At 34.2% G+C, this 27,660-nt stretch overlaps 2 protein-coding genes across 3 annotated transcripts; one reads left to right on the top strand and one right to left on the bottom strand.

The window, feature by feature from the left end:
* The first annotated feature begins 276 nt into the window (after window positions 1-276).
* Window positions 277-9,907, top strand: LOC140760628 (uncharacterized). Of its 2 annotated transcripts, none has more exons than XM_073097662.1 (8): window positions 277-467; window positions 618-976; window positions 1,995-2,192; window positions 2,329-2,601; window positions 2,983-3,085; window positions 4,657-4,775; window positions 8,159-8,335; window positions 8,637-9,907. In XM_073097662.1, the coding sequence occupies exons 2-8, from the start codon at window positions 671-673 to the stop codon at window positions 9,444-9,446; spliced, it is 1,986 nt and encodes a 661-aa protein (XP_072953763.1). In that variant the 5' UTR covers window positions 277-467; window positions 618-670; the 3' UTR covers window positions 9,447-9,907. The 2 variants fall into 2 exon arrangements, with proteins under 2 accessions (XP_072953763.1, XP_072953764.1); XM_073097663.1 differs by having other exon boundaries at window positions 277-481.
* A 120-nt stretch (window positions 9,908-10,027) lies between these two features.
* LOC140760635 (ATP-dependent DNA helicase Q-like 3) lies at window positions 10,028-27,656 on the bottom strand. Its single transcript, XM_073097670.1, has 20 exons — window positions 27,559-27,656; window positions 26,354-26,509; window positions 26,063-26,170; window positions 25,932-25,939; window positions 25,765-25,848; window positions 24,328-24,468; window positions 24,186-24,220; window positions 23,968-24,051; window positions 22,981-23,069; window positions 22,290-22,442; window positions 22,089-22,185; window positions 19,948-19,951; window positions 17,167-17,316; window positions 17,001-17,093; window positions 16,867-16,932; window positions 16,623-16,753; window positions 16,130-16,224; window positions 14,558-14,685; window positions 12,195-12,304; window positions 10,028-10,824 (listed from the first exon to the last, which is right to left on the bottom strand). The coding sequence occupies exons 2-20, from the start codon at window positions 26,502-26,504 to the stop codon at window positions 10,326-10,328; spliced, it is 2,226 nt and encodes a 741-aa protein (XP_072953771.1). The 5' UTR covers window positions 26,505-26,509; window positions 27,559-27,656; the 3' UTR covers window positions 10,028-10,325.
* Window positions 27,657-27,660: the final 4 nt, after the last annotated feature.

Below are 27,660 nucleotides of genomic sequence, written 5' to 3'. Positions count from 1 at the left end.
AAGGGGAGATAAAAAAGAAATCTTTTTTATTTTTTAAAATCACCACCTAGATTGCATATTAATTATCTTCTCCCTGGGCAGCCGACATTACAAATGCGGCGGATGTTTTCCTATTTATTGATCTCGTAGACAAAAGGGAAACCCACCTGACCAAAGTATCAATTAATAAACAGTAGGACACATCGGTACCGAATCCGGTTCTTTTCCTGGTTGACCGTCAGTTAAGGTCGGGTCCACTTAAACGCCTAACCCCGTGTCGAAGGCCGCATCTCTTTTCTTTACTCATGAAAAAACGCGAGGAGAAAGAAAACAAGACGAGGAACCGCTTCCCGTAAAAGGCAAAGAAAGTGGGGGGAAAGAACCAAGGTTTCTTTATAATTTATTAGATCAAGGAAGGAACGAAGACGAAGACGAAGACGAAGATCGAATAAGGAATCCTCTCAGTAAATTCCTCAAACAGGAGATAGGTAAGCGATATCAGGTACCCGTGAATCCTCTGCTTATTATTCCATTAGGGTTTGGTCCCTACGAATTCTTTGAAAAGTCGATTGATTCCTTTGGAATTTGGAGATTAGGGCTTCTTGTTAATCGTGGCGAACCGAATTTTTTTTTCTCAGGAAAAGAGAAGTTGGAGATTCTCCTAGGTCACGAATTCGATCTTGAAGACAATATGGCGACGGCGACGATGGCGACGGCCGCCGGTGCGGCGGCGCTGCTTTACTACACGCTGAATCGGAAGTTGCATGCCGCGAGGTCTCAGGATGGTGAGGAGTACGAAAATGGCGGTGGGGATGGGTCGAGAGATACGCGGTCGGGGAGGAGTCGTGTGTCGCAGAGGCTGGTGCGTGCCCCGGCTACGTGGTTGGAGACTATATCGACGTTGTCGGAGACGTTGAGGTTTACTTACTCGGAGACTTTGGGCAAATGGCCTATAGGGGATCTGGCATTTGGGATCAGTTTTCTCCTAAAGAGGCAGGTATTGGCAGTAGAAGATTTCTATTCGTTATGTATGTGAATTGTTTTATGATCTTTGAACTTGTAGATTAAGAACCAGCATGATTTTTTATTGTTAGCGTAATACTTTTAAATATACTATGTGACTATGATGATATGAAGTTTGACTGTAAGAATAAACACATTAATATGTAGAACCTAATTTTTAGTTGTACATTTTAGAAATGATAACACATGGAGAATAGTACTTCTGTGAGCTGAAGCTTCATGGATGTAGGATCTTTTAATGGACGACATATTAATTTACCTGATTATTCCTTGTGAATCAAGTATTGCTTATACAGTTTCATGCATTGCACACATGTAACCAGGCATTTTACACATAAATCCAGGAATTGCTTATGTAGTTCATGCATTGCACATGCAAGAATCTGAAATCTTATAACAGCAGATTGGTGGAGGACATGGGTAATTAATAATTATTATTTTGTTCTTACTCTATCTATCCACCATCTAGAGTAGTATATCCATTCAATACAATACATCCTCAATTCACACTGGTTATTCCATATATAACAACCAACATATTTTCTACTTGTACTTATGCATGCCTACATGGCGGTAATTACAGTTTTACATGAATAAGCTTATACATATACATAATTCAAATAAATGAATTGCAAATAATGTTATTCTTGAATTCCCTATCACTAAAAAAATGAGGCCTTAGCAATTTGAATTCTATGTGAAAGAAAATGTTGATTTTCTTTATCATAACAATCATACCATGTAGAGAATTCTCAAAAAATACTTTTTTACATTTTGTGCCTTCGCTCCAAAGGAGCAGAAGAATTTATTTCTTCTTAAGATCTGGTGCGAAAGCCAATTGTGTTACTTATCAACTTTTTTGTTTATGTTTCTCTCTTACATACTACAAGCTTCATACTTGATATCCTTTTGAAATCCTAATGGGTGCTTGATAATGAGGGTTCCAAATTATGGTCTTAACTCTTAACTTCCTTGTTCTTCTAACCTTGCAGGGAAACTTACATGTAGCCAGTATATATGCTGGCAAGGATAGCATACAGCTTAAAGGAGACCCAATAGTTGCAGAACTAAAGAATCTTTTGAATTTGTTGACTCTATGTTGGCATTTTTCAAAAAAGCCGTTCCCTTTATTTTTGGAAGCAACTGGCTACTCCAAAGAAGATGTTCTTATTCAGGAACCTAAAGCAGGAGTGAGTAATAAGCTGTCCTGATTGTCAAAGTTTAAACATACTTTTTTAAGAGTTTCTGGATTTTTTTTTCCTTAAATTTGGCCAGTAACTTTTCTTCACATCATATTGACATCTTGATTTTTCTCAAATTCTGCAGATCTTAAAGCCAGCTTTTACCATTCTAATTGACCAAAGCACAAGAAGTATCTTGCTATTAATTAGGGGAACTCATAGCATCAGAGATACCTTGACAGCTGCAACTGGTGCAGTAGTACCATTTCACCATACTGTTATATCTGAGGGTGGTGTTAGCGATTTAGTTCTAGGCTATGCACACTATGGTATGGTTGCAGCTGCTCGGTGGATTGCAAAGCTCGCAACTCCTTGTCTTACAAGAGCATTACATGAATATCCAGATTACAAGATAAAGGTGAGTCATAATGTCATACTTTATAATTTTGTCATAATTGCAATGGTTCTCTATTTTTCACTTCATCTTTCCTGTGGTTTAAAAAGACACCTTGCAGTTTGGTATTTCAGCACATGAGTCATCAATCAGGTTATTGGTGTTGTAGTTACATGGCAATATGTTTTTAATTTTGGTGTATTTCATGCACCAACCATGTGAAGTGGCATTTCTGCTATCTATTAATCATTAGCTACTTCTGCTGTCACTTTCATGCAGTATTTTGTTGCTTGAATTTCACTTAAGAACTAATAGACTCAGAGACATTGATATATTAATGCTCAATATTTTGGAGTTCTCGTAAAACAACTGTTGATTTTCTCTTATCAAAATTTTGCTGTTTAGATTGTGGGACACTCACTCGGTGGAGGCACAGCAGCCCTTTTAACTTATATTTTGCGGGAGCAGCAGGAGTTTGCCACCACTAGTTGTGTAACATTTGCTCCAGGTTTGTTACTTTTTATATTCTTTTTGGTCAGCATGCTTTATATGAGTATTCTCTAGAGCTCCATGATAATTATCAAATTATGTCATTCTTGTCCTGGCGGAATGAGATAGTCAAAACTCTAATATATGTGGCTACAAGATTCAGGTTATTAGTCATATTTCTTGAGCTCACACTGTAATGATGGATATCTAAGTTCACTTTATTCAACATTGAACAGTTTTTGGCAGGGTATTGACACCTTAGCTCTGGAATAGACTATATTATGTTGCCTGAAAGATAATGGTAATTCCATTATGGCAGATTGTATGGATTTTCATCTTCACATGAATTATTTCATTATATTCTACTTCCTGTTGAATTGGAATAATTGTATGAGAAAATTCCTTGTTGTTTATCCCATAATATTGAAAAAGATGTCACTTTTATTGGCTTTGAAATACAATTCAGCATCTAACATCGGGATTGAGAAACGGGCTCTCCCTCTCTCTTATCTCTAATTTTTTTCATTTCTTCTCTCTCCATTGCCCCATCTCTTTCATTTCTATTTACTCTCTCTCTAACCTCCCTCTCTTTTCTTCCTTTCTTTCCTCAGATCTCTTCCCTCCCTCTTTCTCTGTCTCTCTCTCTCTCTCAATCTATGTTACTGTAACAGAAGAGATGAGAAGAGAGTGGAGAGTGAGAGAGAGGGAGGAAGAGAGAGAGAGAGAGAAGAAATGAAAAAAATAAAATTAGAAAAATAAATTTTGCCTTCTGGTAATAAGAGAGGAATAGAAAAGCAAGGAAAAAATAGATTTATTTTTGCCTTGGCAGTAATAGAGAGAGGGAAGAAAAGCAAGAGAGGGTAAGTTAATGTACTTTTTTAGTTTTTAGGCTTTATATATGAGAATTATTACTTTCTTATCATTTTTCTAAAATTTTAGAAAATTTTATGCATTTTAAAATAATTTTTAAAATTTTACGTAATTAAAAAATAGTCTGATTCAATATGGTGGTCGATACAGCCGATACGTATTGTTTTTAAGGATGGCTGATCTTAATCCCGATACCGAATTTTGAAACCTTGCTAATATTTATGAGTTTAAGGGAAAGCAAGGGTTTTAATTTTCTGTTATTACATTTGTATCTCATTCTAGTAATATTATTATGGTTTATGCATATTTATCATTCATGATAATTCTATACACGTTTACTGAATTGTTGATCATAATAAAGGTGCATGAACCGATGGTTTTGCAACCTTGTACCCTCATATCTTTTCCCTTATGTACAAATGCTTGTAGTTTTTGAAATTTGAAAGAGTAAGGCATTCCTAGGAAATAATAGGAAATCTAAACAATGCCAACCAACAAAGCTCCATTGTGAATTGTATTTACTTTCAATTTTAACAAGTTATGAAACTAATATATTCTATTAGGACTAACCAGTTCTACCAGTTTAGGAGAAAAAGAATCTAGAGAGATTACAGAGTTTTCATTAACATTAGTACTGTATGGTAGTCTGGCAGTAGTCCACTATCTGAATTTTACATTTCATAGGATAATATTTATTGATGATCCTTATTGCACTTTCAGCTGCTTGTATGACATGGGAGTTGGCAGAATCAGGCATGCAGTTTATTACTTCAGTTATTAATGGAGCTGATTTGGTGCCTACATTTTCAGCTGCTTCCGTAGATGATCTACGTTCTGAGGTTGTACTTGAATCATATGTTTGTCTTTTACATTTCATAGGAAGTTGTTCTTTTCTGTGAGGCATTGGGTCTGAAATCTTTCATTGACAAGTCTATGATCTCATCTTAACTTTACTTGTGAAATAGGTAGTAAGCAATGCTTAGTGTTTTTTGAAACTAGTGTTGCAGATTGTTATGCTAGTTTTATCATATGAATTACCTGTAATTCTATATTCCTTACAGATTTTATTGTGCTTGAATATCTTTTTATTGCTCGGTACAACTTTTAAGAGGTTATGACATAATATCCTATCCTGTCCTAGAAGACTTCTGATGATGCTTCTCTAGCACCTTGTAATTTGTCATGCTCGAGATCATAATTATAAATAAGTTGTTTGTCATAGATTGAAATTATTTTATTGTGTCCATGTATTGAGTACTTACCACATATGAGCAACAATCTTTTGTGCATGTATTTCTTGGTTGGTTGAAGAACTTCAAGCTTGACACCTCTGGTAGAAGTTTTAACCTACTATATCTGTTGTTTCGGATAGACAAGCTAATATAAGTTACAAACTCATGTTATTAGTAGAAACCTGAGTAATTGTTACTAGGATTAGATCTTAAACATGTAAATGGTTCTATTATCATATATAATAATGCCATTAGGGAAGGCGAGTCTTTCAGTTATGTGCATGATATGATTGTTAATTGTAAGAAAGTGAAAACATACTAGTGTAAAAATAAGGAAGCGAGGTAAATAAAATATTCTAATAACATCTGGCTGTGTCATAGCTAGAGTTCCATAAGTTAATGATCATATCAAGGGACCATAGCTAAAGTCTTATACTATAATGGTTACATCAAGGGACCAATTACTAGAGGCACTTTGAGTTAAGATAATAATTATTCTATACATTATGATGACTAGTGTGAGAATCTGCATAAAAATCTCATTTTTTTTTCACATACTAATTAATCTTTGTGGCACATGGTTAAATAAAACTTGATGTTAGTAAACAATTCCTGGAAGTCCATGGCTTCTAGTTGTGCAAGTATATTAAGCATAAGAAATTAAAATTATTTGCTCGTGCTGCTAGTTTGTATTGTTCTTACAGAATTCAGCTAGATTCATAATTGACTGAATCGGATCCTTCCTACATGTAGAATGGAGTCTAGCCAAACGTGATTTCAATAGAGAAGTAAGGGTGGATGGGCTCAGATTCCTGATTGATTAAATGTTAGTAGAAGTATCCTAGTTGAAGAAGGATTAGGGGAATGTTGAGATGTAGCCTCAAATACCATACAGATGCCAGGGACTAGAGTAGGTTATAATGCCGAAGTGCTATCGACACAATGGATCTAGTTCTTTCTGAAAAGATTGTGATATATTTTGCATGCGGATAAGCATGACAATCTTTGATGAAGTGATTTAATGGTAGTCTCCCAGATTAGTCATGGTAATGGTGGTTGGTGATGGCTGCGGATAATGGTTTAGCCAAGTGTAAGACATTCATCCATTTATGAGAGGCACTCCTGATTCCAAGTTGAGTTGGAGGTGCGATCAAGTGCAAACTGTAGGATGATGGCAATGTACTATTATAAAAGTCAGTGTTTTGAAAGGTGCCATGGCGGCCACCTTGATGGGGTGGAGCACCGGTTGCCTTGCATAGAGGTAATGCGGCGGTGTAATGGCGTTTGAGCTGACTTGGCGTCCTTGGCAGGCCGAGTAGCTTGCTTTGGCGGAATAAATGGGTCTAATCAGGCTAGCGGGTCAAGCTAGTAGGTCAGGTGTGGGTAATATGTTTGATAACTAATCTTTAAAAAAATTCTCAATCCTCCATTTGTTCCTCTTCCCATGATTTGAGCCCTAACCTAAGCTCCTCTCTTCAACGACGACAAGTGGTGGCAAAGCAGCAATTGCATGAAGAAGATGGGCATAATTTTCTCTCACAATCTCACTCGCTCTCTTTTCACATCCCAACCGGCGGCCACCGGCCTTTAACTTTCTCTCTCATTATTTCACTCAATCTTCTCTCTCTTCATACTCCCACCAGTGAGGTTGAGAGAAGTGAAGTGGAAAATGGAAAATGAAAAAGAGGGGAAGGATACGAAAGCTCTCTTAGGTGGCTTTTTCGTCAAGAGGAACCGAGGAAGAGTTGGACATGTAAGTTAAAGAGAAATGATAGAGGGTATTAGACTACAGTGGATTGAGTGGGTATGTCTCACTAGTGCAAGTATTATTTATTATTTTCTATATACTACATTACTATATATATTAAAACTTTATATATTATATTGGTAATTTTTATATACTATATTAGTATACTATTGGTGTAGTCCACTGTTAAAATATTTATATATACTATATTAATAATTTAGTATATATTATGTATTATATATGATTAATTTTTATTTTTATAAATTAAAAATACTAAATTGCCTTGTCACCCACCTTGTCGCCCGCCTTACGCCATGGCGGCTAAGTGGTGGGTGGCCCGCCACCCACGGCTGTCTTTCAAAATATTGATAAAAGTTGAAATAGATTGAAAGAGTTTTTATTTTGAGGAATATAATATGCCAATAGAATTTTATCATATTCATGATTTGTTGGAGAACATGAGGAAGACAATGTAAATATACATAACCTTAAGTTTATCATGATCCTATGAAAAAATTGCTGCTTGTCTATTTATTTTTCATGATCCTATGAAAAATTGCTTCTTGTATATTTATTTTGAGCTGACAAAATGTTTGCATAATTTCATGGCAATATCTATTTGTTTCTGCATCATGTTCATCAATGTTTTCCATATATCTGCAATTAAAAGTGGGTCAATTTGTGTCCATGCACATTTTGAGCTAATTTTAGACTGAAGTTGATTCTCTTTGAGAGTAGTAGAAGAGGATTAGTCTCTCAACAAAGTAGTATAACAAATTTCTTTAGTCTTGATTTATCAAATGATTAGCCAGTCGAGATTCATTGCCTGCTATTATGTTATGTACAGAAACATGGACATGGTCTTCTTGACTCTAATTAGCATGGTGTGGTGATACCAGCTTTTATATGTATCCTTTTTCTTTTTGACAACTTATGCACAAATTTGTTGTTATTTTGGAAAAACTATGAGTAGCAAGTTCTCAATGCTTCTTATGGGCTGAAACTATAATAGGATAATCATATTTAATTGGGGAGCTGCTAATAACCAATCAGGATTATTTGGTACAATGACATTTTGTGTCTTAATAATATATGTTAAGTTTGCGAATGTTTTAGAGGATATTGATTAGACTCCTTTGAAGATCTTCTCACATAAACTTGATTTTTATCTTTCACTTGTATTCATTATTTCAATCAGTTGTGGATTTACATAATTTAAAACTTTTATTTTCACATTGAACAGGTGACAGCATCAGCCTGGCTAAATGATTTGCGAAATCAAATTGAGCACACAAGAATTTTAAGTACAGTTTATCGTTCTGCATCTGCCTTGGGTTCTCGACTTCCATCTATTGCCAATGCTAAAGCAAGAGTAGCTGGAGCTGGTGCAATCCTTCGTCCAGTCTCTACTGGAACACAGGTGTGCTCCGTATACTTTGACCTATATATGTGTTTTCCTGCCGATATGTAGTCATTTTGACATTTATGATGGATGAAAATCACTAGCTAAAAGATTTAGAAACAATATTGGTTATAGGTAAATGTAGTACCCATGGCCTTTTTAACAAATTCTCAGTTTTGTTTATATTAGGACTTGGGGCATGGGAATACTCAAATAGTAGTCAAATTTGTGTTACCTTCTATAGTGGGGTGATATTATGAGCAAATTAGTTTTTCCCCTTCCATTACTGAGAGCAAGATCTTGTTTTTTTTCTCCTTAGGTCGTGATGAAAAGTGCACGGAATGTGGCTCAAGCTGCATGGGCTAGGCCACCACTTAGGCTGTCATCATGGTCATGTATCGGGCCCCGCCAACGTAATAAGCCTTCTGTGTTGAGCATGACATTAGAAGAAGACAATAGAGAAGCATCTACCTCCACAACTGATACCGCTGACCCTCTTCTGACAATAACTGAAAATAGCATCATTGAAACCACCGATCTCATTACTTCCGAAGGTGTAGGTTGGACTGCAGAGTGCTCTCGTTCTATAGAAGCATCTCATGCTGCTGAGATGGAGGATGATGAGGGTGGTAGTGATGGTGAGGATCTCATAGGTCATGGTAGAATTGAGGACAGCATGACTGAGGTAGAGCTGTGGCAGCAACTTGAGAATGAATTATCCAGGCCAAGGGAAAGTGAAGATGCTGACACAGTGAAAGAAATAATTAAGGAGGAGAATGCTGCTATTGAGAAGGCTGAGAGCACATCAGCAGAAGTGATTACTGAAAATAAGGAAATGCATAGATTCTATCCCCCAGGAAAAGTCATGCACATTGTAACATTCCTCCCAGAGGAGATGAGAAATCAAGAAGATGCAATACCAGAACAGGATGATATGAAACAATCAGATCAAAAGATCGGGATCTTTTTGACACCAAGATCATTATATGGCAAGTTGAGGCTTTCTCAAATGATGATCAACGATCATTACATGCCAATTTACAGAAGAAATATTGAGCAGTTAATTAACGAGCTAGAGAAGGATGTTTCTATGGACCGATGCCCCAGTGGCGAATCTCTTGATAGTTAATTATTTGTTTTAGTTGCCTAAGATTGACTCTGGCAATAGCTAAATCTATTGCAAGTTGATGGGATACAAGCAGTAGGTCCAAGTGTTTGTACATCGTTTATGTATCCATGTCAGATCGGTGGCAGCTTTGATCCCCTTCTTTCTTTAGGGTAAACTGTAAAAACTCAGTTCACACAGGGAATAGTCAATTGATAATGAAGCAGGAATTGATTTTTCACTGCTTACCTACAGAACTGCATGCTGATACTGGAGGTAATTGCAAATGCTCCTAGGTTATATACTGTTGTATTTGTACATTTCTGAATAACAGTGAATCTATTTAAAACTCAAGCTGGAGCAAGGGCCTTCACCCTGATGCTCTGCTAGAGCATGATTCTCTGCTGTTGCAGGAAAGACATTTTAGGGAAATTTTCACAAGCCTGCATTTTCATCATTTTTCATTAACACCTTTTGATGATTTTGTAATTTTTTAAAAGAAATAATGGGCAAAGCCCAGCAACGAATAAAAGAGGGAGAATACGCAGAGTTTAAGGTTACAAAAGGAAGAGGAAAAGGAATGCTACAAGTGGATAGATAGTAGATCATGCAAAATTCCCAAATCTTAATTGCTTCCTGTATCAACAGATTCGCTGCACATATATCTACTTCGATTATATCCCACGATACTGGCAAGCAAATCTAGCAACAGATAGAAGCTTAATTCTCCATTGCCCAACAGGAGAAGCTAATTGTGCTCAGGTCAAAAATCAAAGAGAAGGTGCAAACCTTAAAACAAAAGAAAAAGGAGAAAAAGAAAAGCTAAGTATATGGTGGTATTAAAAATCAGTAAAATTGTCAGCAAAGCTGTCCTAAATAAAAGCATGGCCGAAAGCTCACTACTTAATCTTTTTTTCGGCATTTTTTTCCATCCTCACTTTCAAAATCCATAACCCTCTTCCTCACAATTGTGGAACGCTTACTCTGCGCCTCAGAAGAGCTTGCTCGGCCCACCTTCCCTTTCTGATTAACAAACTCCAAAAAAGATGGAATTGGAGGAAGCACTGCCCTCTCACTTGGATTTTTTGTCTCAGTGCACTCGCTAGAATGATCTAATTGCTCATTGTTCCAGTTTTGTTCACATCTAGAAGTTGTTGGCATTTCATCGACTAGATCAGAGTTAGGAAGTGAAGAATGAACAGAGGGGAGGGAATTTTGCGTACAAGGAACCGCATGTGGAGTAGAATTGGCACGAAGACGGTCATGTATCTGCTCGTAACTTGAAGACGATAGCCACCTAACTGTAGCAGCTATCTGTGAGTTATAGAATGTCTTGCCAACCTTTGAGTACTTATTGAAGCACTCCATTTCAAGGAAAGTTGCAGAAGCCTCCAAATCCGACCTGCAAAACAATAGAATGCATTTTTAGTATGGTGCAGGTGGTGCTCAGGACTAAACAAGCCATGCCAATAGGCATGCAAAACCAACATTTAATTGTTTTACACTTTAAAATCTAATTTGAGGTTTACAAATAATAGATCAAGCTCCAATTTTATTAGATCTATTATTTTAAAGAGTCATTCAACATAGATCTAGTATTTAGTGTTAGATCTAAAAGATACTCTTTAATATATAGGAATAAAAGAGAATTTGATTTTTTTTAAAATCTAAAATTAATGTCAAATATATTTGAATTGGGTCAGAATTGATATATGAACATATCATATTAACTCTATATAAGTTTATTTGAACCTAAATTGTAAAAATTTTAGTTGAAATTTCAGCATGATTAGATTTTTCCTAAATTTTTTAGCTATATTTTAAAAAATCCAAAATTAATAGGACAAATTGATTCAAATTGGGTCAAAATTGATATAGGAACATGTTGATTAACTATGTTCAACTAAGTTTTAATTCTAATTGTTGAGCTATTGTCAATTAATTAATGTATTAAATCATATTACGTTTTGAATCATGTTTCTACTTGATTATTGTTATATTTTTAATAAAAAATTTCATTTACAATATTACCTAAGGATAAGCTTTAATATATATATATATAACCAAAAACATGTATAAAGACTCTAAAAATATATTAGAGGTGTGTCAAAGGAGTGTTAGGCCGACTAGATTTCAGCATGGCACGTGCCTTTGGCACAACGGCACAACCATGACTAAGGGTTATAGTTTGTATGCTTGAGGTAAGGCGCTTAACTATGTAGTTGTTGGAGCACTTGGTAGTTCCCTCAAAAAGTCCAGAAATGTTAATAATCATGAATTATGCCTAGAAATGGAACTTAAGAGCAGAAATGAGAACTGTGCAGAAACTTAATTATCAAAATATGATGGTTCATTGAATGATCGAAGCACAGAAATGATAACAAGGCATTCTGAAAATAATTGAAAGATCTTCAGTAACTTGGAAAAGTTAAACATATGGGGATTAGTGTATCAAATCATTAATGAAAGAGATCATTCTAGCAATATATACCAAAGAGTAGTTTCTATTCATCAGTCAGAATTAGCACTGAAAAAGTTTAACATTGATCAACTTTTGTCATTTTAATGTTACAATGGATTGATGAATTATATTTTGTTAAAACAACTTATCTGGCACACCATAGTATTGCGATAAAATGCTGAAACACAGTACTTTTATCAGCTACAGAAATTATGAAACAAGGTCTTATATTGTGATCAATCGTAATTTGTAAATTAATCACCAAAAGTGTTTATGCAATTTAGAAAAGGTAAGAACGGATTAATGCTTACAATGAATGACCCAGGCGCCGCAGGGCCTGTTTTAGAGTGTCAAGTAGCCTCTTTTTGCTTGAATCTCTCAACACGTCAGATATAGCCTTCTTATCAACAAGACTGCAATCCTATTGATTCATCAATGAGTTCTATTAATTAAAAGTATGAAGAGCAGAAATAAGCAAACATGCATATATATAAAAGCAATAGTTAATTAAGGCTTTGTTTGCTTTGAGATTTAAGGAAAAATCTAGAGTAGCTATTCTAGGTTTTCTCTTAAATTGTACCTCTAATCTAGATTATGGTACTCTTTGTTTGCTTATAATCTAAAATAGTGGTTGTAGTAATTAACTTTCATGTGATATAAAATTACACTAAAGTAGGGAACTTTTGCTTGTCCTTTTATGAATTTACAAGAATTTCCTCGGGTCTAACATAAAGTGGATTGATGAGATAGATGAATTAACTCTATGTATGCAATGAGTACATGTACAAAATTCTCTATGTATGCAATGACAGCAAATACATATTAGCATTCTATGTATGAAATGGCTACATATTACTATTGTCTATATATACAATGAGTACATATTACCATTCTCTACGTATGAAATGGCTACATATTACTATTCTCTACGTATGAAATGGCTACATATTACTATTCTCTACGTATGAAATGGCTATATATCATTATTCTGTATCTATGCAATGAGTGGTGGGAGAGAAAATACGTGGGAAAATTGAGCAAGAAATTTTAGCCCCATTCACTTTTCGAACATCTTTTTCTTAATTTCAGAATATGACTCCTTATTCCAGAATAACAGCTTAACATCATAATAACTCTATTCTATAATACAAACACTATTCACTAAAATTATATTTTATAACACACACTTAGTTATTAATTTACCATTGATTTGACTATAAATTCTTTCGGATGTCTTATCATAATTCATTACTTCTCTCCCAAAACACATATAATACATAATACCACCCCATATAATAATAAAAATAATAATAATGATATTATTATAATCATTATTCAATATTATTTTAATAGTAAAATTCTTAAAATTAAGTATACATTACGAAATTGCTTAATAATATAATATTTAGTTGGACATAATAACAATATATTTATAATCTAATATTAATAATATATTTTTATTTTACACTAAATAAATAATTTAACTTAAAAAGTATAAATATCAATAATCTGATATTGCATGAAAATAAGTACATTTTAAAAAATTGTTACTATTATTATTAAATATTAAAAATCTTAATAATATAATATTTAATTTGATATAATAAAAATATAATTATAAATTATCTTATTATTAAAATAATTTTTATATGTACTAATAAATTAAAAGTGTAATATTAATAAACCAATATGCTATCTAGTTAAATATTTATTGAAAGATAAAATAATACATTCACTATTTAAACTACGTATTAATCTAACCAAATCTTTCTTTCTTTAGATAATAAAATAATAAATTTGGAAAAAAAATACATATATGAAAGTGTAAATATTTTATTTTCTATAATCTCATGTTTTAAGATAAAATAAAATACATTTTCCATGTAAAAGAAAATTTTAGTATTATTGACTATATTTTTTTTTATATAGCCATTGCATATGTATTGATGAAATATAAAGCAATGCATACCTAGCGTCTACACCCTAGCATTGCATATATAGTGCCCGCGCCCTTGCATTTGCATACCTAATAACATTATATGGGTAATGCCACAGCATTGCATAGGTGCATTGCATACCTAACACCCCACCCTTGTATTGCATAACTAGCTTCCCACCCTAGCATTACATACATAAAGTATAGTGATTTAATTTTCATCAATCTAATTTATATCAAATCAAAGGGTATTTTAGTTAAAAAAAAATTACCGTCATTTTATATCACATCAAAGATAATTATTATACCTAAAATAAATCTCAATTTTGATAATAATAAATAATAATTGTTATTCCTAGAATAAATCCCTCATTTTGGTAATAACAAATATAATATATATATCTTGATAAAAAAAGATTAAAGCCTGTTTTTGTATTTTTTATGTGAATCTCAAATATAATTTTTCTTACATATTTTCTATATATGATACAAATAAGTTTACTATGGCTTTGCAAATCATTTATGGATATTTCTGATACATTAGTGAAGCGTATCCGTAACTGTATCAAACAAACAGTCACTAGATAAAATTTACTATCTGGTAATACAGAAATAGTTACAACCCTTATAAGTATTAATCATTAATAAAAAGTGGATATAAATTATGATTTTGTCACTATCAAATCCAATTTTGCCTAATATAAAGGGATCAATTGAAGGAAATATAGTACACTTTACCTGCTTTTTCTGGCCTTTATTTCGATAATAAGCCTCTTCTGCTCGTTGCAAAGCCTCAAATTTTTCACCTAGTCCTGCTTTTGATGATATCTTTGACATAGTGACACTGCTTAAGACATCTCTTCCATCTACCATTTCAAAAATTATAAATAAGAGAAATGAATCAATTCTGAGCCATAGCCTACACATATTACATATTAGTATACCGCTACCATCAGGCAGGTCAGGCATCAACAAACATTGTCGTATTGTTTGTTCAAGTTGGTATATAATACCAGTAACTTTTTGAAGGCCAGAATCACCAAAAGCAAAACAAAGGAAACTAAAGTTTATAGGGCATTCTTGCTTTGCTCATACAAAATCTCGTACAACTGTATAAAGAGCACCGTTTAGTACTTCTTAATAATAGATAAGAGCACCGTGCACGAGATCTTAACACCTAATCTGTGACTCTTTTGCAGCCAATTTTTTACCAATAAATATCCCAAGGAACTCTTTCCTCACTCCTTAAATATGATTATCCATCTTATTCCACCTTATATCAGCACCATTTTATCCAACATTTTATTCGCCTTTTCAACTATGTAGTTTTTAAGTTCTTTTTGTCTTCTGCCCTCTTAAATTTCATTGTCTAATTTTAGAACTACTCTTTCCGTCATTCCTCTGCCATCAATGTAAGCATGAACTAGCATTTTAACCTATGTTGTGATTTAAGAAATATATGCCACCATAGTGGAAATTAAAGATCCCTTTGGTGCAGTTAACAATGTGCGTGCATGATGGCATTTCATTCTCAAATTCATCAAAGATCTTCATGGGTAAAATCTCATTATGAGGTTCCACTGATGTACTTGATGAAATGCCTTTTCAACTGAATAGTGATGCTGCGCACAGCCAAAAAGTGAACCATCTGAATGTCTGGAAAGGTTGCCTGAGTAGAGGGTATACAGAAAGTACTATTTTCTACCATCCAGATTAACATAAAGGTTGCTTGGATTGAGAGGTTATATAAATTACTTTTTCTTGGAAGGATCACGAAAATCATCCTTGAGCATTCACCTACCAATTAAGTCCTAAAATGGACAATACTAAGAATTTACAATGATGAAATAATATATAGACTAATAGGAGAATATTCCAACAAGAGATATGCATTAATGCATGCTGAAAACTAGCATAATCCAATCATAGAACATGTGAGCCACCAAATAATACCATGACTATGAACTTCAGTTTTATATATCTTTAAATATTCTATTGTCCTCAAAGCTGCAGCTTCTGCAGTCTAACTTCCTTTCTATTAGATCTTTTCCCTCTTTTTTGACCAGAGTGCCGACAAGATCCACCAAGACTTACCCTAAAGCTTATTAAACAAAGCAATCTCCTCAAAAATTTCAGGTTTTATATTCTCTGTTGCATCTTTATATTGTAACATTCTAAGACAGTAAAAAAGTTGGAGCATCAGGAAATGTCGATAGAAAAAAATATAAACTCAACAAGCTCCATTATTTATAGAAATGAAAATGTGGACAAAAAGTACCTATTGAAACAATCAAGAAAATGACCTCTTACCATCAGAATCTGATATTTCATCACCCGATAAACTTTTCTCATCTTCTCGATTCCAGAACTCAGTGTCCTTGGCCTCTGAAGTATTGGTAAGCGAGCTGCCCAACAATATCAGAAATATAAAAATTGAATAAGAAACAAAGATAATTTGAATAAGCTATAATGGATGTTTACTTCATAATATTCCAGCGTACACTATGCACAGCATAACAGTCTATGAACAAACACTAGGCAACAAGGAGAAACCAGGAAAGTTTGTGTAAGAGAAGGCCAATAAAATGGTGAGAGAAGTTTCCACTAACCTAATTCAACTTGTACTCGGATGAAAGGTAAAAGCTTAGCTTATTTAGTAAATTGATTAATTGAATTTTTCATAATGTCTAAAACATAAAGAAGTTATGAGCTATCTATCTTCATACAGACTGATGCACTTATCAGCAACAGCATGTTATAAAGCAAAAACAAGGAAAGGATTCTCTACATGGTCAAGAGATACCTTTTAATAAAAATAGGAAAGAATCTATTCTTGTGACTGTTGGGCACACGATGAAGTTCCTCCACACGCATAGATACAAGATTTGTATGTTTGCAGGCATCACACGACCGTTGACATAATGATGCAGGGACCTAGTTTAGTGGAAAAAAAATAGCTCATGCCATAAAGGTTAGGAAGGATATAAACTAACACCTATCTAGGGCATAGTAAGAAAAACAAATCAGATGGGACTTGCTGGTGGTACCTGTTCTCCAAAGGTTTCAAGGATCTTCTTCCGGCGGCAGCTAGAACCTTCACAGTACTCCACCACCTGCATGAAATGAGGAGTCAAATATAACCTGAATGGACAGCTAACATCACATGTAAACAGAAGACTACCTGGTTGAAATCTGCTAGGGACTTCTCTGCATAGCCATCTGACGAGGATGAAGGTTGTGATTTTTTGCTACCAGCATTTCTCAAAATAAATTCCTGTTAAAGCATAGAAAGATTACCTGACAAATTCAATTATTGTATCAATAAAATTAAATAATATTATAGCCACCATTCTCCTCTGGTCATCCAATCCATAGTACAAAACACTCCTGGCAGGCAACTGATCACGACCAGCTCTTCCGGACTCCTGATAGAAGGATTCCATTGACTTTGGCATGTTAAAGTGACAAACAATCCGAACATCTTTTCTATCTATACCCTGCAAATATGGGTGCCACAAAATTCCAAGGATTTTGGATGAGTACTTTGTAGATTGTAGCAATAAAAGAAAATTGTTGAATGAACAAGCAGTATGAATTAAGATATGTAAAGAAAGTTGTATTTTACCATTCTGTGAAAGCAGCAACAAATAACTCAATATCCATAGATTAATCCATGTAGATCCAGCAGTAGGCAACAATATTTAGACAAAAAATTATGAGTCAGAAATTTTGTATCTCAGGAGTTAGAAGTAGGCGTTCACTTTTTGATGCTTCGTGGAAACGAAGGCAACAGATAATAATTTACATATCAATATAGTTTGGCATACGATCCATAGGATAAAGATCCAAACTGCATACTAGATAAATTACTGCATTCTCATCTGTTATATAAGCATTCAGAATATTGCCTTGTACTATTCACATATTGTATTTTAAGCACAATACACTGCTCTCTACAAACCAGAAAGCAAATCAGACATATTAGAAACTTGGTCTGTACCCAATATCATGAGCTATTTTACATGGGCACTAGATCTTGAGGTTTTCAAAAGTCGGGCTCTTGGCACTTTATCAGTTTGGCATAACAACAAACTACATGACATTCCATCTTAAAGCGTCAAAGTTCAACAAAAGCACCGGGTGGAGTGTCATGTACATGAATTTTTTAGTATTGGAACTTCATTGAACAACTTCCTTGGATTTTCAAGAGATCTAGTTTTAGGACACTTTAAGAATTTCCATTACCTTCTATGAAACAAAACAATCGGTTTAATACTCAGTTGCAGTGTAATATGTAATGATTGAATCTTGTAAGACCATTCACTAGATAATGTATTGAGTCATTTAGATAACATATATCTGGGGCATAGAACAACTTCCTACAAATAAGTGGAATGGAGCTTCATTCCATTTTGTATACAATAATGATGAAAAAATGGCCAACATCTCCAAGAAATTCAAGCATGCCTTTTCGAGCTTCCAATTCACCAGCGAAGTAACCATGATAACAAGTAAGCTACATTTAGTCAAAGATGAAACAGATTATTACAGTGAACAAGGCCCCACCAGTGAAGAGTGTAGGAGCAGTAAAATGCATGCACATATACTCCATTGTAGGAGAAGTTTTCTGATTTATCAATGTCTCAAACATGTGACCATTTGTGCAAAAAAGGAAAAGCCTTGCACTAGGAAACATGGATACTCCAAAATGAGTGGAGTATGTATCGGATACGGATATAAGTCAGACATGGCCCATATACGTATTTGATACATTTTTGGAGTATCTAGAGTTTAAATAAATTATCTTAAGGATAAATTACAAATTGCCACCTGTAGTTATGACTAAAATCAAATTACTCTTTTAAACTTTAATTTGTATAATTTTGTTGCATGTGGTTTAGACTAATATGAAATAGTCAACTTTTTCATCCAAACTAACAAAGAGAGAGTACAAATTATTCATAACCAAAGATGGTCGTGCCAGTCGGGATGCCCCATGCCGATGTGGAGCTATTTTTTTAAAAATAAAAACTATATTTTCGTCAATCATCATTAAATTAACTTTAATCATTTTCTTAACAAACATGATATAACATATGAAGCCTTTTATTTAAACTTTTTCTTAATTTCATCAATCATCATCGATCAACTTTAATATTATATATTGAATGTTATTATGTTGCATTATAGAGTATTTAATCATATTATAGAATGTACAATCATTAATATTAGTTTTAATAAATGTATTCAATCATATTATGTCTTGATATTTACATTTGACTATTGCTTTATTTTTAATAAAATAAGTCATTTACAAAAATAATTTATAGATAAAACACTATCACGTAGGTTTTAATATATATAAACAAAAAATCGAAGATTGACATGCCTAAGACCCAAAAACCAAAGATTGATCAGCACGTGCCACTGGCACAACCATCGTTATTCATAACACCCTTATGGTATTAATAATCCTATTGTTTAAATAAATATGAATCTTCTATCTATATTTTTAAGACAATTAAATTTTTCTCTTCCATGATCATATATTTAAAGGGAGGTACATTATGATAGTTATTAACTAAGATGTGAGGCTTGCAATCTCAAATTGGAGAAGATAGATAAAGTTGAAAGTACATTTTGTTTTAAATTTGAAGGATAAGATAAAGCAAGTAAATTTAATGGAAGGAGAAAAACAATTGACATTTTAATATTTATTAGGGTGGGAAATTCCCTCTAATAATTTTTTAGATTCTTTTTTGTACTTTATCTATTATTTTAGATGAAAAAATTTGCAGTCTCGCATTATTTTGAAATATCAACATCTTTTCCTAAAGAGTGTGCCTCCCTAGTCTTCCCTCTCTCCCCCCTCTTTTTGGTCCCTTCCCCTCTTTACCCTTTTCCTCCATTTTCTTAATACCTCCCTTGTCCTTTTTTGTTTCTACCCCACCCATCTTTCCACCCCCTCCTAAAGTTGAGTCCCTCCTAAGTCACCCTTGTATCCTCTTAACTTCTCCTACCAACCACCCTAACACTATGATCTCGTCTGATCATGAGCTCATTAAGCAGTTTGCTGCCTACTCAAGGACAATAATATGGAAAAGGTTATTCCTCTCTGAAGAAAACACCATTCTGACAAGTAACCCACACCTTTGTCTTGTTGGAAAATTGATCACTGACTGGGCTTTCCTTTAGGACTTAAAAGCTCCCTTACTAGAGCCTAGCATCACGAAGGGATGATGGAGTTTCCTAAAGCCGGCAAGAACATATTCCTTGTGGTCTTTGGAAAGGAGAAAGACTGATGGAAGGCTGTGCTAGTCTCTCCATGGCCTTCCAACCAGGATCTCTTTATCCTCACCCACTTCCCTCCCAACACATTGGTGGAAAGCTGGTCCTTCAATGTCTGTGACTTCTGGACCAATTCCATGGGCTCCCACTAGAATATCTTTCATTGTCCTCATTCTACTCACTGCTATTATTATCAATATTTTCACAATTATACATCATTTTTTGATGAACTATTGACTACCTTTATTGTACAGATTTCCTTCTTTTGTCTTATTATATAGGCTGACATTTATCTTATGACTTTCAAACTAAACTTAAGTGTAAGCCACTATATTTCCTTAACTTCCAGTCAAATAATTTTTCAGACGGCTAATACCATCACAAATTTTCTTTCCATACCAGTTGCATTTGACACATTTATTATCTTGGCTAATAGCGATATAATGTTACCAATCTATATCAGTATATTATGATTTCTCTTTTGAAGTCATTTTAATGTAAACATCTAAACAAAGATCAAATTAAAAAAATTGTATATACAAAATATATTTATCTCTCTAATCTGTTCTATTATAATTTTTAGTGAAGAGAAGAGAGTGGAAGTGAAGAACTGAAAAGGAAAAAAAATGTTGCTTATGCAGTGAGAAGGCGGGGGGGGGGGGGGGGGGGGGGGATAGTAGAGAGAGTGGAAGAGATGAAAAGAAAAGAAAAATAATCTGCTGTACTGAAGAAGAAGAAGAGAGTGTGGAAGAAACAAAAAGGAAAAAATCTGTTGCAGTGAAGGAAAGAAAAAAAAATTGCTACAGTGAAGAAGAAAAGAGAGTGTGTGGAAGAAACAAAAACAAAAGAAAAAAAGAAATCTGCCTCAGTAAAGAAGAAGAAGAAGAAAAGAGAGACAGAGAGTGGGAGAAATGAGAAAAAAAAAAGGTGCTGCAGTGAAGAAGAAAAAAAGAGAAACAGAGAGTGTGGAAGAAACGAAGAGGAAAAAGGCTGTTGCAATGCAGAAGAAAAGAAGAAAAGAGAGTGGAAGAAATGAAAAGAAAAAGAAAAGCTGCTGCAGTGAAGAGGAAGAAAAGAGAGTGGAAAAAACGAGAAGAAAGAAAACTGTTGCAGTGAAGAAGAAGAAGAAAAGAGTGTGTAAAAGGAACAAAAAATCTGCTGGATCTAAGAGAGAAAGAGTGAGTGAGAGAGGAGGAAGACGGGATTGGGGACATCAATTATTGAGTCCACTAGATCTGTTATAGATCTGACTCGGTTGACCTGAACCGGCCGATCCATTGATCTATGGTTTATTCACTCGATAAAGAGAAACAAGATCACTTAATAATGGGCGAAAAATCTAGGTTTTGTCTATAAAAATTTTCACCTTCTCTAGGAATCAGTTGAGTATATGAAAGGGGAGACCAAAATATGAAGGCAATAAGGACAATGACTTAGATGGAGATAATGTTTAATGCCATTTATACTACTGACTACTCTCATTTTAGTGTTACGTAAGTGGATGTAAACTTTAGCTATGAGCCTATGAATTGCTCGTGCTAAATTCAATAATATCTACTACTCTCATTTTGGTGCATTAATTGTTAAATATTAATGCACTCTTTGATACCTAGTCATGAAATTTTTGTGCTATTAGTTGCTCATGTAGATAATAGATATATTGAATGCAATATAATGTGTTTTTTTTATTCTATGTGTCTATGTTATCTTTTACTTTTTGCACATATACACCTATAGATTATCATTAGAATATAAATACTTTTTCATTTAATTTATTTATTCCCGTATCTTAGATGTATGTCATCCCCTATTCTTTTAGGATTTGTCATATTCCTGTATTCGTATCCCGTATTCATATCCATGCTTCATACTTTCATAGGCCTTACATGACACATCCACATTAAGTAACACCCTCTAGAAGATAACGGTATCTGTAAGCACAAAAATGCAGAATCTTGACACAGAGCAAAAGTGGTGCTACCCGAAAGCCACTGTTGCAACAACAACTTGAATTCTAGAAGAAAGCCAATCATCCAGTACAGCACTCCGCAGCTTGCTGTTTAGGCCAGCATGGTAAGCTAGAAGGAAGAGAAAACAAATACAATGAAAAGATCATCACTTTGGAGAAAAAGGAAGAAAGAAAAACTATTAGTGGTTACAATAATGAACTTCAGATTCATACCAGCTGAGGAGATACCCTGCTTTATCAGATGACTGGTTAGGTCATCACAAGAAGATCGTTCAAGACAATAAATAATTGAACAAACATTTCCACTGGACTTAAGAAGATTTGACAGATCAGAATAAGCATCATCAAGAAGATCCTTGTAACGAACTGTATCATTCATCACACAGGTTATATCAAGAATAATCTCAAGATTTGGACTAATCAAAAGGAAATAGAGAAAATGAATCTTATCACAGACCACTCTGTTGCAAATTGGAATTTATCTATTTAAATAGAGATAAAACAATAAAGTGCTCAACCAAAAACTTATAACAAGGAACCAACATTAGTCAAAAATCATGAACTTTCAAGGGAAAACATGATCCATCAAATAGAAAGAATTAACCTTCTACAGTTTTCAATACTAAAAGATGATTAGTGTATTGACTATATTTTAGAAAAGTAGAAATCATGGAGCATCATAACGGAATCAACATAATCTCCCAGAGCTGCGATGGTGCAGAAAGCGAGACCACCTCAAACAAAATACTATAAATATAAAGAACACAGATTGTTCCTCATGGTACTAAACAAGAATTAATAGATTCCAAAGAATAAGAATATATTCAACAAATCTTGAATGGTTTGCAATTTTGGATGATCCAGAAAGCAAGGCCATCGATAATCAACTATATATTGACTTTACCTTCATAGAATATGTTAGGACGATTAAAAGACGCCCTAAGAATAACTGGATTCTGCAGAGACAATGATTCTATAACATCCTTTTGGACTCTGCATCACAACAGAATTAGTCCTTACTCTGTTAGCTATTCATGCAGAAAACACTAGCATTGGGACGAGGGATTTTAACAGATACATATCATTAGAACAAACTGCAGGCACTGTAATGAGGAAAAGTAAGAGAGACAACAAAAAAGGACAGACCCCTGGTTAGAGAGCAAGAAAGAAAGAAGAAGCAGATAAATTGAAGTAAGATCTATCTAGTATGATGTACAGTGTGCCTAGAGCTCTGAGCTTGTGCTAATCTCAGCTAGCTTAAGTTTGGTTCGAAGTAGTTCATGTATATAATGTATAGATATGCAACATACACAGAACAGGTATAGATAATAAGTAAAAAGAACATCTATTTTGAATTATTAGAAGCTTTTTTATTAATTTTTGCTGGCACAGTTCATAAGGCACTCCTTTATTTCTGTGCAGCAAACTGTTCAATCCATATCAACTGCAATATTGTTATGTATGTTCTTCAAAGATATGTACTTCTTTAGCCCCAGATTAATAATGGTTATATATGATTATATTCTATGGCTTTATATAAGTTAGCATACAAATACGCGCCAAGTTCGAGAATTCCTGATGAACCAAGTAAAATCTGATAGACTTAGGATTGTGGAAAGCTTACAGCTGCTCAGAATTGCCATTTAGTTTGGCTCTTTATAGAAGAAACTTAAGCTTGAGTTGGCACTACACAAGATCTTTAATTGAAGCTAATGGAGATAAATGGTTGATTTCTTGTCTTCATTAAAGTAAAGGTATAGTATAGAAGATGAAGAGTGTAGCAGTCTCTCTTGAAAACAACTGTGTTTATACTCTTAAAAAACTAAAACCAGTTGCAACATTTAATACGAACTTAAAATGAGCCTTGCTGCAAATAGAAATGTATACTTACTTTGGAACAGCAGTTGCTGTCAAAGCTAACAGAGGCACACCTGGCAGTTTCTTCCTTAAAGATGACAGTTTTCGATAGCTAGGTCTGCACTACAATAAAAGAGAATTGACATTTGAAGTAAATGGTGATTTATACATTGCACCCCATTTCTCAAAAATACTTTACAGTGGTCGAGCAAAATTGCTGAAAGAAACCTCACGATCATCTTCTTATCATACCTGAAGTCATGGCCCCACGATGAAATGCAGTGAGCCTGAAATGGAAGTAATAAGAAATACAATAAAAAAAATGAGTAGATAGTTACGTGGTAAAGTTATAGATTAACAGAAAATAATACTTGAAGGTTCAATCTAACAAGACCTCGTCAATGGCAACTAGACCTAGTAGCCCTCTATTATAAAGCTTTGACAGCTTTGTCATAAATCCAAAGGTTGCGACCAACTCAGGCGTCACATATAGCAACTTAAGAGATGGCTTACCAGAATCAAGGTCTTCATGTATCTGGCAAAGAAAGAGAGAAGAAACATCACAATGATCAACTAAATATAAAGCAGCAATTCAGTACACGAGGAAGATTTACAATCATATTGCTCCTCAACATTATATGTAGACTCATTGTGTAACCAAACTACGGTAATACTTACAAAAACATCAATAATGAAATACGTGGAACTAACAAAACTAACTGCCAAATTGGCAACAGATTTAGTTTATGAGAATATGATACTGGATCAAAAGCTATAGTCTCGTCTCACACAAATCCCCAATATCTAAGCTATCATAGTGATCATAAAAGTGAATTTTTGCATAGACCGCTCCTGTAAGTTTGAAAAATATAAAGGCACATGTTAAGAACAAATTGTATTTAAAGTTTTTCATAACCCCTAAAAGAGATAACACAACTAAAGCCTTCCGATAGATTTTGTGATGCCGATTCTTTTGATGAACTTTATGAATTATGATGGTTGTCCTCTGATATATTTTGCAATACTTCTCATTCGTTATTTGAGATAGCAAACACTGCTGTCCTGGGAGTAATCATGTTCAAGTTTTACTAACATCTCCATTCTCTTGGAAACAACCTCTTAAGACTTGATGATAGGTTTACGTACATCTTACCTTCCCATACCCTGCATAGGCAGGAGCCTTATGCTCTAGGACAAGCATTTCCATTCTACTCTATCCTAGCATGTCTAGTAATCAATGATAGGAATCATAGGACTTATGATCTCAAACAAGTCTAGCAAATAAAGAGTGCCACTGAGAAGCCACTTCCCCACCATACCTTATATTTCTTTTCCCAGATTATGAAGATATGCATGTAACTCCGATATCCATGTCTGAATTTTAGACATTATTATCTTAACATGTATGCGTGGTTTTAAAGCTAATGTAGGATTAGTACAAATATTTTAAAAGGAAATAATTGCAATATAAGGAGGTCTGGACATGTAATACAGTGCACAAATTCAAGCAACTAAAATTGATTCAAGCAAACCTTTCTGGTAAAAGAAGGGTGGTTGTAAGGAGATGACTGGCCAGATGAAAGATGGAAGCTACTGTTAGTTTAGAAGTTCAAGTCTACTAGAAGTGCATGCAATAATTCATGATACTTAAGTATGAACTAAAGTGCTTCCAAACCAAGTGTTTCTGCAGTGAATGCTTATAACACCAAGTGCTGATGGTAGTATGTTCAATAACATCACAATTAACTCCAAAGATGGCATACCTTAATCTAGCATACAACTGATAAGTAAATACCTTTACAGTCCTTCCATGTTGAATAAAGGTACTTACCTTCTCTTTAGTTTGCACAGTCTGTGTTGAAGAGAGAAACTCAGCAGAAATTCCTTTGCTCTTCAATGTTGCAACTTGATTTTCCTGCAGATGTACAATAAGCTCACATGACCTTCCATAAAGTATCAAATAACAGATGTTAAAAGTTCAGTAGCTTATGATCTTACCATCAGTGCTTCTCAGAAGATTTGGAGGTCAGAACAAAAAATCGTCAGGATAAATCCGCATGTAATATATAACTCCCTTTTCAGTTGCAACTTTTTCATCCTAAAATGTGAAGTATACAAAGAGTATTCACCTATCAATGGAGAGATTACAAGTACAATGCCTGGCTTTGCTAAAGCCGGAATCTGATAACACATAGACTTGCCACCTCCAGTTGGCATCAAACAGAAACAATCTCTTCCTGTAAATGAAGTAAATAATATATTCTTACTTCTTAGATGCTAACCACAAAGCTTATATAGAGAGATATTTCTCAATATTCAAACACCAACAATGGATATCTGAGTGTTAAAAGAATGCCAATAATGGAAATAGCCTTATCGATTGTAAATATGTCAGCAAATATTTAGAGCCAGGACAAAACCTGCTAGAATAGCTTCAATGGCCTCCAATTGCTTTCCTCTGAATGCAGGATGCCCAAAAAATTGTTCCAAAATCTTCACTAAATCTTCCTTTTCAATTACATTACTTTCATAACTGGTCTCATGTTTCATAGGAAGAAGAGGTTTCTTCATCTGGACTGAAAAAGCCAGAAAAACCATAATGTTTATGAGGAGTGCAGGTATAAAACTAGTGCAGGCTGATGACAGACATTGAATTTCAATGTCAATTGGAATATCACAATCATCACAAGTGTCAAAAGAAAATAAGAACTTTTAAGAAGTTAACAACCAACATCAAAAGTTCATCATTAAAAAGAAAACCCATCACATGCATGACAAGAGAAACAAAAAGAATGGTAATGCAGTAGAGGACAAGGGTTTGCCCCAATAGTCTATAAGTTGGTACGAGTATCAAGTGGAAGAAACAAAAAATTATTCAAGTGAAAGAAGAATTTGCCAGAAAACTAAAGGATAACTGGTATAAGCTAAATTTTTTCTTTCGACATCACATAAAGAATAGGTTTTAAATGACCATAAAATCCAACCTTAAGCTTGTAAAAACAGTAATATTAATCACATATCGCCAGATGGCCTTAGCATAACTCTCCACCACATAATAATTTGGATGCAATCCTTTTCATATGATGCTTATCATCCCATACTAGGAATATCTTTAAGTTAATCTAATTAAGAGAAATATTTCTCTTTTAACAAAAGAACCAATAGATCTATTTTTTCCCTTGGCTTTCTTTACTTTAATTGGATGCAATCCTTTTCATATGATGCTTATCATCCACACGCGAGTCGATTATTATTCTTCCTTCCTTTTCTACTTTGGGTAAATTTGGGAATTCTCAACCGGCAAGCCCTCTTCCGAGATCTTTAACCAAATTTCAAATTCCTTTTTCCGATTAACTTCAAAAGAATCACTTTTCAAAGTTCTGTCTAATATAAACCCGCTCAAGAAACTTCTATCCAAGACTAAAAATGGTGCACCAATTAATAAAGAAGCATATATATATTGAACAGAACAGAGAGACTTCCGCGCACATTGCAATCGATATTGCCGTGAAGGATCAAGACAAAACCCTAACAGGGAAAAGAAAGATCCAGGATAAAGATTCATACATTTGGAGATCAAATCCAACAAATGCAGATAGAGATAGAGATGGAGAAAAAAGAAAACCTGCGGCCTCGAAGGCGGTGAGGCAAAAAGAGAGCGGGAATGGAGTCCCGATGAGAAGAAAGGAAGTGTCGCAACGACGGGTACTGTGGTCATTTGGGTTCA

Source organism: Typha angustifolia, chromosome 5 (assembly GCF_048772165.1).
Source record: "Typha angustifolia cultivar Huaian chromosome 5, ASM4877216v1, whole genome shotgun sequence".
Lineage (NCBI taxonomy): Eukaryota > Viridiplantae > Streptophyta > Magnoliopsida > Poales > Typhaceae > Typha > Typha angustifolia.
Note: the sequence above shows the minus strand (reverse complement) of the source record. Positions and strands in the feature narration are given on the sequence as shown.

Coding starts and splice junctions, on each gene's coding strand:
- LOC140760628 (XM_073097662.1), top strand. CDS start 671: ATGGCGACGGCGACGATGGCGACGGCCGCCGGTGCGGCGGCGCTGCTT. Junction 977..1,994: donor GTTTTCTCCTAAAGAGGCAG/GTATTGGCAGTA, acceptor CTAACCTTGCAG/GGAAACTTACATGTAGCCAG. Junction 8,336..8,636: donor CAGTCTCTACTGGAACACAG/GTGTGCTCCGTA, acceptor TTTTCTCCTTAG/GTCGTGATGAAAAGTGCACG.
- LOC140760635 (XM_073097670.1), bottom strand. CDS start 26,504: ATGAAGAAACCTCTTCTTCCTATGAAACATGAGACCAGTTATGAAAGT. Junction 24,469..25,764: donor CTGTGCAAACTAAAGAGAAG/GTAAGTACCTTT, acceptor TTTCTTTGCCAG/ATACATGAAGACCTTGATTC. Junction 14,686..16,129: donor TGAAATATCAGATTCTGATG/GTAAGAGGTCAT, acceptor TTGAAATGGTAG/ATGGAAGAGATGTCTTAAGC.